The following is a 16487-nucleotide window of genomic DNA, read 5'->3' on the forward strand; positions in this document are numbered from 1 at the left end:
ATAAATCAACAATACATTCCAAGTTATTTCAAAACGAAATATTGTACTAAAAATTACTAGCAGTTTTCTAGACACTGAAGCACACTCACACTGTGTAAAAAATGAGGAGGGGGTGGTGTGGGTTGGGGCAGATGAGAGAGGGCGGTGTTTATTGTGATGTTTCTGCCAGCTGGGCCATATAAAAGCAAGAGGGGAGACGTGACAGAGTCCACAGTGGGTGACACCATGCACTGATGCTCGTCCACATGCATGCACACGCATCACTATCGGCCTCACAAGTGCCCCTAAAACAACACAACAACAACAACAAAGTAACACAATTGACCGGCACGATGGATGGACATCACAAAGACCGCAGAATGACTCACTTGTGGATATTGACTATTTTGATATTAGTCTAACCTCTTGTTTTGCACTGGATAACTCTCCCCCGAGCTGGAGCTTCTACCACGGGATTCTATTTATTTGCCTTTCGGATCTCCCTCCCAGCACCAGGATTTGTGGACTAAATACTTCCAAGGATACGCACATCAAGCTCTAAAGGATGGCCGTTAGGTTCACATCTATCCTCGCAATAGTTGTAACATGTTTTACTCAGGTACGGTGTCCGCTTTGTACAAAAGAAGAGGTGGTTTGTGTGAAAAATTGCATTTTCCTTGCTGAACTTTCGCCCCGTGTCTAGGTTCTGGGATCAGGTGTGTTCGAGATCGATCTGCATCACTTTGACAATTCCAAAGGTTCGCTGGCAAATGGAAAGAGCTGCGGCTTGAGCGGCTGCAGGACTTTTTTCACGGTTTGCCTGAAGAATTTCCAAACGGTGGTGACTCCCGGAGGTTGTCTTTTTGCCAAGGCCAGTACACCCGTTTTGGGCACCGATTCGTTCAGCATGCAGCCGGACTCCAGGCTGCGGTTGCCCCTCAACTTCACCTGGCCGGTAAGAAATTTTCTTGTGGTTATCTTCTATCTATCTATCTATCAATACAATTTTTATTTGGAGATGGTTTTAACTCAAATATGGTCAGAAATTGAACCATATTTGTTTTATGAAAAGTCACTAAATTATAACTACTGTTTTATGCGTCTACGTGTTTGAAGATGCAAATAACTACAATTCAAATCAATTATATTAAATTGAAATGATTATTACGCATATGCATACATGCTGTAATCATATAAATAGATGTGATAATTATAAGTAACATTTTAATAAAAGTAAAGTATAATAGTGTTAAAAATATATCTAAAATGAGAATTATATTTTACAGTCTGTGTATGCATAACTGTTTTTATTACGTTTCCGTACTGTACTTCATGCTATTAATATGTTATATGTATACATCATATCTCTAAATATCTATGCTGTATCTTTCCATCTATCTACTACTTTAGATATTCAAACTGCAATGTGAGCTTAGAATACAATTGCACCATTTTTGGTGAAATTTATTTCCCAATTTGTCCTTCCCCAGGGTGCCTTCTCTCTCATTATTGAAGCTTGGCATTCGTCTGCGGAGAAGCCTGGAGGTAAATGGCTTTGGAAGAAAAAAAAAAAAAAGATAATCGCAGCATTCATATCCACTAGAGGGAGACATGTACAAAAACACCACTCATTGGCCTATTACATCATACCTATTTCCCAAAAATCAATACGCAGTCTTCAGGAGGGAGGTCACGTGACAATAAATCCATCTGGCATTGTCCTAGCGGTGCACTTGTGTCCACTAGGATGTCTTGTGACTCACAGCGCAGGCAAAGCTCTCCCAACACAATCGCAACTTCCTTTGTTTTATTTTGGCCCTGCGTGGGAAAGTGCACCGTATTAAGTGAGCACAAGAAGCTCTGCCAAAAAATATCCCCACCCTTTCACATTGTTAATCCACAGTGATAATATTGATCAGTAACAAAGTGTTAAATCAGAGGCACAGGCCAAATAAGCACCTGTTTTCCACCCTTCCACCACTAGGGGGCCCCCAAGAGCAATTAATTAAACACGTTTCAGTAGTATTTTTCAGTATGTATTTCTTGTGTAGTATTGAGGAAGAACAGAGTGATATAAATTGTGAAATGTTTAAGGAAGTGCAACATGTTCTCCACATAGTTTTAAAACTAAGGTACCACTTGTCATTGACATTTTTTTTTTCAAGTATTTGCTGTACATTTTATAACTTATTTTATTTAATGGTCAGTTTTATTTACAATTTTAATGATTTATATATATCCAAATGATTGTATTTGTTAGGGCATGTAAAGCCTTTATTGCTGGTGCTGTTGTTTAGGCCTATAGGTCAGTGATTCTCAAAGTGTGGCACTGTATGGTGCCACCAGTGGTATGTGACCGAGTCATTGATTGATTAAAAAACATGAACTAGGGTCTATTAGAATAAATCAAAACATCAGCAATTTCCATAGATTGCAATAAAACATAGGGATGTACAGTACAGACTAAAATACTACAGAAGTGTATTGCGGTCACTAAAAAAAAAAAAAAAAGGAAAAGAAAAAAAAAGAAAGCAAGCTCCTGTTTTTCTGACATTTTTCCCCCGGAATTAATTCACAATAAAATAATAATAATAATAATAATAATCTGAAAAACCCGAAAAACCGAAGGAAAAAAATATTCCAAAAACACATGTGAAAACAATTATTCCGAAAGACGGGTAAAAATCTGAAAACAGATTCAGAAAAACAAGAGCCCCCCTCGGGAAAAAAAGGAAAAGAAAATATTAAAAAAAATAATAAGAAATATTTCATAAAACAAAAGAATTTGAAAAACAAACTTAAAAAAAACCCTATATTAACCAAAAAATAAATAAAAAAATACAGTTACAGTGAAATTATATTTAACATTTAAGTACGGCACTATACATTTGCATTTCTTCTTTGAGTAGTCTATTAATTTTTATTTAACTTTGAAATATTGAATATACTTTTTAAAAAACTGCCTAATTTTTGCTACTATGAGCTACTTTTGGGTCATTGCGGTGGTCTGCGAATCAACCCCAGACCGCTCTTGTATTTTTTTTTCTTTTTCAAATACTCATTATAATGCCTCAAAATCAACTACTATTCATCTAATCAACAACTCGTCTGTATTCTTTCCTCCAGACACCACCAACCCTGAATTGTTGATTGGCTCTTTTGCCATCCAAAGACAGTTGGGAATAGGGAATGAGTGGTCCCAGGAAGTGCAGAGCGGGACGCAGACGGAGCTAAGGTACTCATACCGCTTCATCTGCAATGACAATTACTACGGGGACACTTGTTCCAAAATATGCGCTGCCAGAGACGACCTTTTTGGCCACTACACCTGCAAGCCTGACGGGCAAATAGCGTGTCTGCCAGGATGGAAGGGACAATACTGCCAAGAACGTAAGCACGAGTAAAGACACCATATGGGCACTTTTTCTTTGTCTGTCTTAGAAGGGGCACAAGTCAGTCGTTTGCTTGCTCGGCTTTGTAGTAGTAGACATTCAAGTTTGTGCCGTTTGCTCTGCGTTTGACTTTGTTTTTGCTTGTAAATGTGCTGCAAATATTTGCTCTCAAGTACATGCATTGGTACATTTAGACATTTCACTTATTTATTTATTTATTTATTTATTTATTTTTATTTTTTTATTTATTATGTAAGGTTGTTTTGGAAACATGGTTAAAAAAAATTCAGTTCAATTTTCAGGAGGTTCAGCATATGCTAAGCATTTAGAGGAAAAAAAAAACTGTAAATCCTAGCTTGGTAGTAAGGCAGGAAGTTACTATTCATGATACCTTTAAAACAAAAAAGTGTCATATCAATTTCTGTATTTTTTTTATACCTCAGAATTAAAATAAAAACTGTTAGGATGTGCGAGTACCGATACCAGGAATTGTATTTTTTTTTAGATATCGGGTACTCCTGGAGGCTGCCGATACCTGCTACTGACACTTAAAGGGATACTTTACTTATTTAGCCCATTATAGCAATAAAAAGTTAATATTTTGTCTATAATTAATTTGATACTTTCATTATTTTTCACTTACAATTAGTACCTTTAAAAACACATTTTGCAACTTGCTGTCAACTGAAAATGACATCACAAGGTAACCAAGGTAACCAATCACAGCTCACCTGTTTTCTAGGTTTGGTCATGTGACATTCACAAGCTGAGCTGTGATTGGTTACCTGAGCCCTTGTGATGTCATTTTCAGTCGACAGCAAGTTGCAAAATGTGTTTTTAAAGGTACTAATTGTACAAAAAATAATGAAAATATCAAATATATTATAGGCAAAATATTAATGTTTGACTGCCAAAAATGGCTAAATAAGTAAAGTGTCTCATTAAGGCAAAGAAAATCTGACATCATATCCTCCTCACCAGTAGATGGCGTTACACTGCGGCAGTTTGACACATTGCTGAATAGCCATCTGCGACAGAAAGAAAGCTTTTGTTCACAATGTTTTTGCGTTAAATGAAATTTTATACAATATATCAAAAGTACTAGTGATGTCTGTTAGTCGGTATTGGTGAGTACTCAGAGTGGGGAAAAAAAAGTGGTATCGAACAAACCATTTTTATTTTAAACAGTGTGAGCTATTTTTCAACATTTAACATTTTCCTCATTTCATTTCATTATCATGCTAATTAAAATGCGCAGCAGGCCAACAAATGGCACCCGAGCCATACTTTGGGCACCTCTAAATTTGACTTGCGTTGCATCTGTGAGGCCAATGGGAAGAATTGGCGCACTTTCTCTCAGCGTTTAATCCTGTGACGTGCTCTGTGAGCAGCACACGCCGGGTTAATCGCGGCATTATAGTCCGCCACGCGCCACTAAATTGCGGCCTCTATTGTTACGGCCGTACAGGGCGGCAGCTGCAAACGGGGCTCGAACTGCCCACCGACAACAATGGGGCAGCTGTCATGCATTTTTTTATTTTTTTTATTTTTTTTTTTTTTTTTTTGATACTTTAAGAACAAGCATCTGCTCTGCACCAAAGCAACCAGCCATTTAACAGCATGCAAAATCAATGTCACATGCAGAACACAGTGGGCAAATTGTGCCTTTCCATTCAAACACCAGGAAGCAACTTTGACTAAGACGGCCCAATACAAGGAAAAGGTTAACCCTTTAACATCCTTCTATTATATATATTTTTTTTCTCACAGCGATCTGTCTGGAAGGGTGCAATGAATATAATGGAAACTGCACAATACCTGGAGAATGCAAGTGAGTATTTATTACAGATCAGTGCACTTTTATTGTTATGTTTTACACAGGAACTCAAAAGTACTATAAAGTAATTATTTGATATTTACAGTAGGGTAGAATAAAGTAAGTAGAACTTTATTGTCATAGTCACGAGAACAATGAAAATAAGTTCGGCATCTCACAACACAACAATGATCAAAAAGTTATTCATATTTGATAGAATGTCTGTAATATGATATCAGAGTAGACTGATTATTTGCATGTGGGTATTGCATAGAATGCTGCGCATTATAGTATTACACTTCCGTGCGAGGGTGTGGTCATTAGTTTTTATTGTGTGTGCGTGGTGGGGGGCAGAAACATTTCACAGCTTGATGGTAGAAGCTGTTTTTGAGCCTCATGGTCCTCGACTTTCAAGTCCTTTATTGTTTTCGAGAGGGAAGGGGTTAAAAAAAAAAAAAAAAGTGATTGGCGATATACGGTACAATAAATGAATTTAATACTTACATGAAATTCTTGGAAAGCACATTTTCTCATAGAAAATAATGTGACAAACTGTCATTATCATCATCAAATAGGCCATTTTATTAAGTACATTTATGTGAAAATGTTGGTTTTAAGCTATAGCTATCTATATTTAAAAATATATTTAATTTTGAATATTTTTGGTTATTATTATATTTTATTGTTATTACTGTCTGTTACTTCGATGACAATAATAGCTTGGGGTGGGCGAGTACCGATAATTTGTCATAGGTATCATGCCGAGACCTTATTTCAAGGTATCGGTACTCGTGACAGAGGTCGATACTAGTATAGCCCACCCTCTTGTGGCTGTTGTATGATCAGGAAATGGAAATTGCATCAAAAAAAAGAAACGAGAAAATTGCCATTAGTTTTATGCATTTTAAGTAAAAACGTTATACTGGGAAGATAGGTCTTTCTTTAAAATTATCTATCATTATTTTTTGGGGAAATTCTATGAAACAAATGTACTAGTTATCAGTGACTCCAAAGTTTAGTACACTCACACAAGCTTGAGTGAGTGAAAAAAAAAAAATGTGTGCGTGCTGCGTGCTGTCAAGTTGCAGCGGGAGTGACGTCAGCCGACAAATTCTCCCGGCCCCGTCTGGCGACAGTGAGCGACAAGCTCCCCACTCTGTGATTGGCTGGAGGGTTAAACAACTGTCTGTCCACATAAACGCCCCACTGTTGACAAAACAAACACAAAATGGTAAAATAGAGGCTGGGGGGTTGGGGGTTTAGGAAAAAAAATCACCACCACACATTAACAGAAGCCCAGAAGTGTAGCTTAAGAAGGAGTTAATGGGTATAAATCCTGTATTTATATAGTGCATTTTCCTGAGTGAAAACGGAAAACCCTGCTTTTAAACTGAATTAGTCCTGTTTTTTATTTTTTTGGAAGGATGGATTACATTGATGACAATAACAGCATTGAAACGTGCAGTAAGCGAAAATGTATGTAATGGTAGCGATAGTCTGTGTTGGTCCAATAACAACAGTTTTGTTTTGCTTGTCTTTGTTTTAGATGCCGAGAAGGCTGGCAGGGCGTCTTTTGTGATGTGTGTAAACTGCACCCGTCGTGTAAACATGGTACCTGCACGGAGCCGTGGGAGTGCGCCTGCAAGGAAGGCTGGGGGGGGATACTTTGCGACCAAGGTAGTAGTCGGACTTTTCCGTCAGGGAAGCGAAAACCATCGCGAGACAGCAGGACGAATATCAAACGTGTATTTTTCTCTTCCCATTCCCCAGACCTGAACTACTGCACCCACCACAAGCCGTGCGCCAACGGGGCCACGTGCATGAACACGGGCCAGGGCAGCTACACCTGCGCCTGCCTGCCGGGCTTCACCGGGGTCAACTGCGACTCGGAGGTCAGGGAGTGCGACAGACGGCCCTGTCGCAACGGAGGCAACTGCTTGGTGAGTGCGGAAGTCCCTCGCTCTCCTTTCCCACAACACGCACTTTCCTGTTTTTGTTGTTGCCGCGGCCTATCTGCGAGCGCAGGAGGATGCCATTGATTGTCAAGTCCTGGATGACCCAGTTCCCAGTTTACAGTCTACTGTAAATAGGATGCAAACGAAAGGAGAGAGGGGGCTCGTTCAGGGGGCCCGTTTGTGAACAGGATATGAAAAGAAAACATCTGACGCCGAGCTTTTTTTTTTTTTTTATATATATGCTTTCAGGAGACGGAGAGTGGATACAGGTGCGAATGTCCACTCGGCTTTACCGGGCCGCGCTGTGAACAGCGGACGCTGACGTGCGAGGACGCGCCCTGCTTGCTTGGCGGCAAGTGTCACGAGACCGACGACGGTCGTAGTTACGTGTGCGAGTGTCCGGCGGGCTACACTGGACTCAACTGTGAGAAGAAAGTGGATAAATGCACCTCGCTGCGATGCACCAATGGTAAGGCACCGCCACGTCTGGATTAACAACAATAGAGATGTAACGATATCCAAACATCACGATATGAAGGTAACGATACGATAATTATCACAATATTGTGGAGAGGTTGGAGATACAAAAAAAAGGTCACAATATTGTCCAGAAAATGAGCTCAGACTTAAAAAAATAATAATAAAAAATAATAAAAATAATAATGTTGTTTTTGTACATGACATCAATGCATATAAACAACCTACAATCTCTAGTAATGCGTAATATTGAGGCACTGACTTGCTAATGCAGGTACACATTGAGTTCCTCCACACATTGACTCATTTCACAAGCATATTACATGCTCCTTCATCTGACCATTAACGGGGATTTTAAAAATAGGAGGGCCAAAACATGCCTTGTGAAAATTAAACTGGGCTAAAAGACTATCCACCAGAGGGTGCTAGAACTGCACAAATGGAAATCTACCTGACTTTTTTTTTAAACAGATGTGCTACTTTTAATATCGTGACATGACGACGATGATATATTGTGGCACTTTATAATATCGCAATATTACGATATTGCTGTTATCGTTACATCCGGACAAGTGACACTCACTTCCTTCTTCGTTGTTTTGTGTTGAAAGCGATTCACTGTCCGGCACGCCAGGTAATTATTTTGTACTAGGGATTTTCAATACCACTTTTTCCAGGTTGATACCATCTCAAGTACTCTGAACTAATTATTTTGTACTAAGGATTTTCTATACCACTTTTTTCAGATTGATACCATCACAATTACTCTTGAGCAATCTCTGACACTAATACCAAGTACCAATGCATTGGTACTTTTGATACCTAAACTTTCAACTTTTGAGTTGGAAGGCGTTTCATCATACTGTACACATGGCATGACTCTTTCTTGTTACTTCCTCTAAGTCAGCCCTTGGATCATTCGGAAGGTCCAAAATTTCATCACTGGATAGATGCTAATTTTTAATTTACTTCAAAGATTCAAGACTTTTGATGTATTTCTTGTATTCTGCAAAAAAAAAGAAAAAAAAAGGCAACTTCTCTCCCAAGACCGACGGCTGTTGTTTGTCCACTAGGTGGCCATTGCATGATGAACGGCAACCTGCGCGTGTGCAGCTGCCGCGCAGGCTTCGCGGGCCTCCGCTGCGAGATCAACATCAACGAGTGCGCCGCCAATCCCTGCGCCAACGGCTCTACCTGCCTGGACCGCATCAACGACTACACCTGCCTGTGCCCGGCCGGCTACACCGGCCGCCACTGCGACCGGCCCGCCGACCGCTGCGCCTCCTGGATCTGCCTCAACGGCGGCACCTGCGCCGTCGGCGCCCAAGGCCGGCCTACCTGCCTCTGCCCCGCCCACTACAGCGGCCCCCGGTGCCGGTCCGCCAGCGTGCCTTTACTCGACGGCCCCAAAACGACGCTCAATTGGGTCGCCGTCAGCTCGGGCGTGGGCCTGGTGGCGGCCCTGGTGCTCTCCTGCATGTTGATCGCGGTCATGAGGCAGGTGAGGAAGCAGAGGAGCAAACAGCAGGCCTCCGAGACCATGAACAACCTTTCCAAGGCCGATTTACAGAAAGACAACCTTATATCCACGCTGGAGCTGAAAAACACCAACAAGAAGATGGACTTGGAGGTGGATTGCTCAAGTGAGAAGTCCAATCACAAACACATCAACCACTTCCATGCGGACTATAAAACCTCCACGGGGTACAAAGATGAACAATGCCTCCTAGACAAAGATGAAAACTGTGAAAAGATGATAGAAGATAAAAAGCATCTGAGTAGAATGTACAGGTAAGTGCTCTTATACACACACGCACACGTGAGTGAATACAACCAGATAATGATTTACGTGGGCAAAACGTGGCACAAAAAATTGTTGCTTTTTTGCAGGTTTTTTTTTTGGGGGGGGGGGCTTTGAATGTTGATATCTTTGTTTTTTTTGTAATTAGGGCTGTAACTAAAGGTGCAAAAAAAATCTGATTCGACACAGAAAGGAGAGAAGACACTCGGTTCAGGGCTCAGGAGGAGAGAGGAGAGGAACTGATTGATACAACTCACTTCTGCACACTCTGAAGATTCCTCTCCTCACCCTCTCTTTTTATTTGGTTTCCACGCCCCTAGTTACATGGGCGTTCCAACCCTAGAAATGCAAATGCAAGGCATAGTTGGAACACAGTGTACTTGTTTGTCTATGTGTTGTGCATGTGAGTGGAAGATTGCTGAGTATATGCGTGGTCAAGTTTGCAATCATTTCTTAACAGAAAACAGGTGGCCTCAGCAGACTGGCTCAAACCATTCTGCTGCATTAGATGTTGTGGTTCTTCAGCTTTTTGAGTCATCTTCAAATAGCCAGGCTATGTGACTGTGAGTGGGAACAGAGCAAAGCATTCTTCATTGCAAGCAGAAGCAGTTCTTCATTGCAGCAAATGTATGATAATTTATTATTTACAATTATTCCTACATCCTTGAAAAAAAATCAGGTGGCAAAACCTCCCCCGAAATGTGGAGAAAAAGAAAAAGATGTATTGAAAATACAATATTTAAAAACAATAAGACAAACCTCTCACACCCATACAATTACGAACCAAATCGGAAATCCACTGAATCAACTTGTTCCACTTTCACTTTTAATTGTCCTTGAATCGTATCACACCCAATATATCGAGATCAGGGTTATTATAAGTTTTGGAATTTTCATTACAGTTAGTTTTTATTTTATTTTGAGTTTTATTTTGTTAAATTTAGTTAGCCTTAACTAGTTTTCAGGGTGGCTCTGTTCATTTTTATTAGTTTTAGTTATTTCAAAAATGTTTAGTTTTAGTATTAGTTTTTTTTATGTTGTGTATTACTTGTGTGCAATATTTAATAAACACCATGGTAAAATGAAAAAAAACAAAACAAAAAAAACAGCACACATCTTACCTATTGTGTTTCAGGTGAATTCAGCAGGCAAGGTGAGACATTGCCAAAAGTCAAACGAGTAAAATTGTCCCCTAGGAGCGATGTCATCTGAAAGTGATTTTCTATTGGCTGCTGTTAGATGATGTCACTTCTGTGCGACATACTGTCAAAGAAATAAATGTATTTCAATCACATTTAAAATCAACCTCAAAGACTCATGTATTAATCACCAAGAAAAAAACTAAGAATATTTTCACTAAAAGTATTTAGTTTTAGATTTAAAAAGCATATTTTTCATTTCGTTAACAAAAATATTTTTAGATTTTTAGGTGTCGTTATTTCGTTAGTTTTAGTTAACTAAAATAACCTTGATTAACTCATTCACTCCCAAAGACGTATTTATACGTTTTTTAGGTTTTTGTTTGCTAGAGTTTTTGTATGAAGGCTTTGATGCAGTTTCTGAAGTGGAAGCTGAAAGCGATGGTAATTATTACAAAAAAAAAGTGTGCTTCATCTGTTTCATAATAAAACAGATGAAGCACACTTTTTTTTTTTTTTTTTTGTTGTAATAACTACTATCACTTTAAGCGACCACTTCAGGTCAGAAACTGCATCAAAGCCTTCATACAAAAACTCTAGCAAACAAAAACCTAAAAAAGGTATACGTTTTTGGGAGTGAATGAGTTAAGATACATTTTAGTGGGATAGAAATGCACACGCCAAACTAATGCTTATTTTAACAATCAATTAATTTGTCACTTTTTAATTCATCAATGATCAAAATCCCTTTGGTTCAAATTTAGTGTCTCAGACAAACATTCACACGTAGACTAACCCAAGCCACTAAGCCGACCCGACTCTTACACGTCACTGACGAGAGGGGCTGGAACAGATTCACGGCATTTCAAACAATTTCCATTTTGATTTTCAGTCAAGTTTGGTTAATGAGTTATGATCTTGACCGATGACCAAGGTGATATGTGTTTGCAGTGAAAGGCCAGAATGCAGAATATCAACAATATGTTCCTCCAGAGAGTCCATGTACCAGTCGGTCTTTGTGATAGCAGAAGAGAAACAGGAATGCATCATTGCAACTGAGGTACGTTTGACATGCTTTGCTGAACACATTTCAAACCAAAAGACTTCAGATGTTTAAAAAAACAAAAAAACAAAAAAAAAAACTGCTGTTATAGTATAATTCATAACTGTAGTGGAGATTATCCCCTGCAGGAAGGGCACATGGGCAGCCTTTTGTGCTTCCATTGAATTTTTGCACAGATGCCAGGAAGTGGAAATCAGTTCAACTCTATTTTTCTATTATCATTATTGTTGCAATGTGAGAGATTTATGACTTACTGTCACATGGTAGACCAAAACAGTTATTTATAATAAATATGATAGGGTTATACAAATGAATGTATTACTTGTGTGTTAAAAAAAAATACATGAGAAGAGGACTTTAATAAAAATAATTGTATAGTGAATGGCAATCAAGAAAAAGTAGGGGGAGTTGTAATTAGATTATTTTGCAAAATTGTTCATCAAGTGGACTTATTTATTTATTATGGCAGAAACTTGAAATTAACGGCGAGGCGGCTTTATTGCTGTAACACATTTTATACACAATGTGCTTCACATAAGCAAAAATATGACACCGACAAGCGTCAACAAACACAACAGTTAACTAGACTAAGTGCAATTTCCGAAGAAATTGTGTGGGAATGCTGAAAGCACATTGAGAGATAAATTATGAAATTATAATCTCCTGCTTACTGGCCAATGCGCTTTACCAACTGTGCCACCGAGCAGTACCTGGTTATATGTATGGGAGTGGGCATGAAAAGTGATACTTAGAAAAAGTTCAATGTCTGTCCCATTGAAAATGAATGGGGGGAAGTTGATATTAAATGTTAAATTGTGCAAATACTATAAGTAATGTGGAATCAGACGATATCTACCCCGGGAGGCGTTCACCACGCCTATTATTATTATTATTATTAGTAGTAGTAGTAGTAGTAGTAGTAGTAGTAGTAGTAGTAGTAGTATGTATTTATTTATTTATGTATTTATTTATTTATTTTTACCTCAGAAAAAAAGTCCATTGGTTGAAATGGACTTCTTACATATTTAAACCTGAATAAATAAAGAAAAAATCCACTGCAAATATAAAGCGGCTGCTGATGTTAAAAATAAATAAATAAATAAAGTTAATAATAAATAAAAAAGGGAAAAAAGTGATTTTTTTTTTCTTCTTAACTCTTCTTCTTCTTTCTTTAACATCAGAAAAACAAATTCCACTGGGAAAATGGGTTTCTGACAAGTTCTCAATAAATAAATGAATGAATGAATAAATAAATAAATAAATAAATACAGTGTTTTTTTGTTTTTGGTGTTTTTAAATATACATGTGGAAAAAAAGAACATTCCAGTGGCGATTTTTTTTTTTTTTTTTAATTCCTTTTTCTATCCCTGGCGTGACTCGGCTTCCATAAGTTTGGAGTATGTTTTTTGGCACACCCACAATGTACATAATTTTTTTTTTAAATCCATTTTTCAATGTCTATCCCTGTCATGCCGTTGAGCTGACTAATGTTGTCTTTCTCTTGTGTTTTTAGGTGTAATAAATGGAAGACGTGACCACCATTTCTTGTGGACTGTTTACAAGCGTGGGGAGAGACTGGGATTTATTTAAATGCAAAAGTTGCTGCTCTTGAAAACTTGATAACTGGACGGAGCCCGAGCGCTCAACGAATGCAATAGGACTACAGCTACTAAAAACTCTGCAAGAATGTAAAGACTTTGGGACTGAACGTTGTGCATCCGGATGTTTGGGATTTTGTTTTCCCGTCATCCGTGTTGGTGTGTAGATGAGGCCTGGAGGCTCATACTCTGCTCACATGTTAAACGAGGACAAGAGGATTTTGTTGACGCGATCCCCTGTGGCTCATTGAGGCAATCAACGCATAAAAGAGTGCGACGAGCCTGTTGGCTTTTTGCCATTTCATTTATGGACCCTGACGTAAACTAAAACCTGCACGGCGCTTGTCCAAAAGCCTCCTGAAAGTGGTTCATTTTAGGTCATCAGGTTTGAAAAAAATCACAGAATGTCCAGTATGGAGCCTCCAGTGCAAAGCCTTGCATTATATTTCAGCAAAAAAAAACATTATGCCCCCAGCCTTATCTTATCTTGATTCCTTTGCACAGAAGGAACAAAAAAAAAAAAAACGATGCAACGGTAGAATCACATGCAGGGAAACTCATAAGGCCTTGATAAGTTTTGAAATCTTATGCAAAAAAAAATCACACAACAAAGAAATAAGTGACTATTGTACCAAGGACGCCTTCAACAGAAATTGCGGAACCAATAATGTTATGTTATTTTAGTATTTCATTAGTTATTTAAGAATATGACGCACTGATCTTTTCTTTTCTTTTTTTTTATAAGATTATTTTGTACATAGTGTATATTTATACGTTAAGATTAGAAGTATGTTTGTAAGGTGATGCACCAAAAGTGTGAATTTTTATTTTTTAAGTTTTTTGTTTTTTTTTTGTGTTTAATTATTCTGATTATTTGATTGTTATTATATAGCTATATAAGGACAGAAGCCCTTACGACATATCTGGTACACTGTTTATTTTTGTTGGTCTTCAATGGTGGAGTGAATAAGTGGTCAAATAGAAATTTGTGATTTCAAGTCATCTAGAGTCTATTTGGTAGCATTTTATGGCTTCCGTGTCTTGTGTTTAATGACATCATTGTGAGTGTGACGTGAAATCAGTGTGCTAGCAATCATAAGTCGGTGGACTCCTCTATAATTGGCAGCAATGTAAAGGTTAATCAATCAGTTATGAATATAAATATATAGAAAGAGATATATACATTTAAAAAAAAATCTGTATGCAGAAATAAATAATCATTGTGTTCTTTTAACTCGTCTTGAGTGAAGTTTGTGGCCATTTTTGTATCACGGTGTTCATGCCAGGGACGATTGCAGTTATCGCTAGGTTTATGAAGAAAATGTTATGTAAAAAAGGGAAATAGTGTATAAGCGTTTAGGCACTTTTCAGTGGTGTGTAGGTAGAGTAGCCAAAAATTTAACTCAAGCAAGGATGCAAGGCCCACTTTGAAATCAGCCTACCAAGCAATTGTACATTGTTTTTTTTTTATATTATTATTACAGTTACTTTGAAAAAAATGCTGCCCTGTAAATAAGGCAAATAGTTTAGGATTTTTTTTTTTTTAATTTAAATATTGGGGTGGCCCGGCCCTTTATTCCATTAGATTAGAGCCGCCCCTGCACTAAGCAGCAACCAAATCCCATCATATTATATATATATTCATAACCTAAACAAGAGTAATATTCTGACCAGTTTTAAAACAGTTAATTAGTTGATTGATGTAATAGGTTCACAATTCACAGTGATGTGTATAGATAAATGTTACCCATATTACTTCTAAATAGTTGTATTGTATATTTTAATATCTAGAAAAGCACTATATATATTTATCTACATAATAGCTTATTAATTAGTAGTAGTGGTAGTCTACAACTGTACAAACATAGTTTTTATTATGTGCCACTGAAAAATGGTTGGCGGGACGCAAATGGCCCGCATGCTATATTTTGGACACCACTGCTTTAGTTGACGAGGACTCATGTAAAAGTAAAAAAAAACAAAAAAAACAGTCCTCCGAGTAATTACGTAATTGGTGAAAAAGTACTGCGTAACTGAGTAACTTCTAATTCCTTTATTTTTTAAATCAAAGCATGAATGCCAAATTTATATTACTATGACTAATACCAATAAGAATATTTAAAGTTGGACTTTAAATAAATGTATTTTTTCATAAAATAACAAATTAAACCACAATAAATTCTTATATTAAATTTCAGTGGCTAATGAAACAGCACAATTGGCTAGCTAGGAAAACACTACATAGAAAAGTTATTGTAGGCTAAAATGTGGACATTTTGGGGGCCAACGTGACAATATATGGCATAGATAGGCTTTTCTGTAGTTTGTACGATAAACGTGGTCATGTGACTGCCTGGCGCCATTTGATTGGTGAAATGGAGTCTAATGTCGCTAGGTGGTTAAATGCTTTAGTGTAGTCGCTCATACAAACGAAAATAAACACATCATGCAAGAGCAATAATACATGAAAATGAAAGTCGTAATTGGAATGTAGTTAAGTGTAACCAGCCAATCACACAATCAACCTATTTTGAGTCGAAAATGAAATTTGGGAGGTCGCAAACAAACCCTCTTGGGTTTATGCCGCAATGTCACCAGTCACCACTTGAGGGCACTAGCTTTTATATGAGTTGAAAAAATATATAGTTTCTCTTCCAAAAGACAACTCCAAAAATATCTTGACATCATCGACAGGCAGAAGACATTTCAGGTGCGTTAGTGGCTCATAAATGACCCGTCTGCACCTGAACCGAGCACATGTAAGGAGCTTAAGACAACGCAAGTGTGCAACACATCCTTGCAGCTCAATGGTTCTATTTGTGGGTAATGTGATTACCTACCACATGCAAGATGTGCTTTTACTTGGACACTAACATTTGTTTTATTATTATGATTAATATTACATTTTAAAATATTCATCTGTTGCTACTGTACATGACATTCGACTTATTTTCACTGCATAATTGAGTCCTTTTAGTATATGGTTTTCATATTATATATCCTTCTTGATAACACAAGGTATCCTCTCTTAAAAGTCGCTAAATAAGATCCCAACAAAGTCATAACGAAACAAAAACTTGGTCTTTTCTTTTCACTTGCTGTATGAGTGCAGGAATTGTGTTTTCCAGAGGAAGCAGGCAGCATCACCACTTTTCTTCGTGGACGTGACTGTCCCAAACCCCGCCCCCGTCGCACTCCCATTGGCCGATTGCGCCTTGCAGTGACGTCACGTGAACAACAAATACATGTGTGTTCTTCCAAACGAAG

General features: G+C 37.9%; 1 protein-coding gene across 1 annotated transcript; it reads left to right on the top strand.

Annotated features, from left to right (window-relative positions):
* Positions 1-152: 152 nt before the first annotated feature.
* LOC144032002 (delta-like protein 4) lies at positions 153-14454 on the top strand. Its single transcript, XM_077539579.1, has 11 exons — positions 153-598; positions 683-934; positions 1470-1524; positions 3106-3369; positions 5142-5202; positions 6734-6864; positions 6958-7127; positions 7392-7611; positions 8693-9410; positions 11511-11619; positions 13136-14454. The coding sequence occupies exons 1-11, from the start codon at positions 545-547 to the stop codon at positions 13139-13141; spliced, it is 2040 nt and encodes a 679-aa protein (XP_077395705.1). The 5' UTR covers positions 153-544; the 3' UTR covers positions 13142-14454.
* The last annotated feature ends 2033 nt before the right edge of the window (positions 14455-16487 follow it).

Source organism: Festucalex cinctus, chromosome 12, assembly GCF_051991245.1.
Source record: "Festucalex cinctus isolate MCC-2025b chromosome 12, RoL_Fcin_1.0, whole genome shotgun sequence".
NCBI classification, from domain to species: domain Eukaryota; kingdom Metazoa; phylum Chordata; class Actinopteri; order Syngnathiformes; family Syngnathidae; genus Festucalex; species Festucalex cinctus.

What these genes read in the sequence shown, in the direction of transcription:
- LOC144032002 (XM_077539579.1), top strand. Translation starts at nt 545, where the DNA reads ATGGCCGTTAGGTTCACATCTATCCTCGCAATAGTTGTAACATGTTTT. An exon ending in GTCTGCGGAGAAGCCTGGAG is followed by an intron (nt 1,525 to 3,105) that starts GTAAATGGCTTT and finishes TCTTTCCTCCAG; the next exon opens with ACACCACCAACCCTGAATTG. An exon ending in ACAATACCTGGAGAATGCAA is followed by an intron (nt 5,203 to 6,733) that starts GTGAGTATTTAT and finishes TCTTTGTTTTAG; the next exon opens with ATGCCGAGAAGGCTGGCAGG.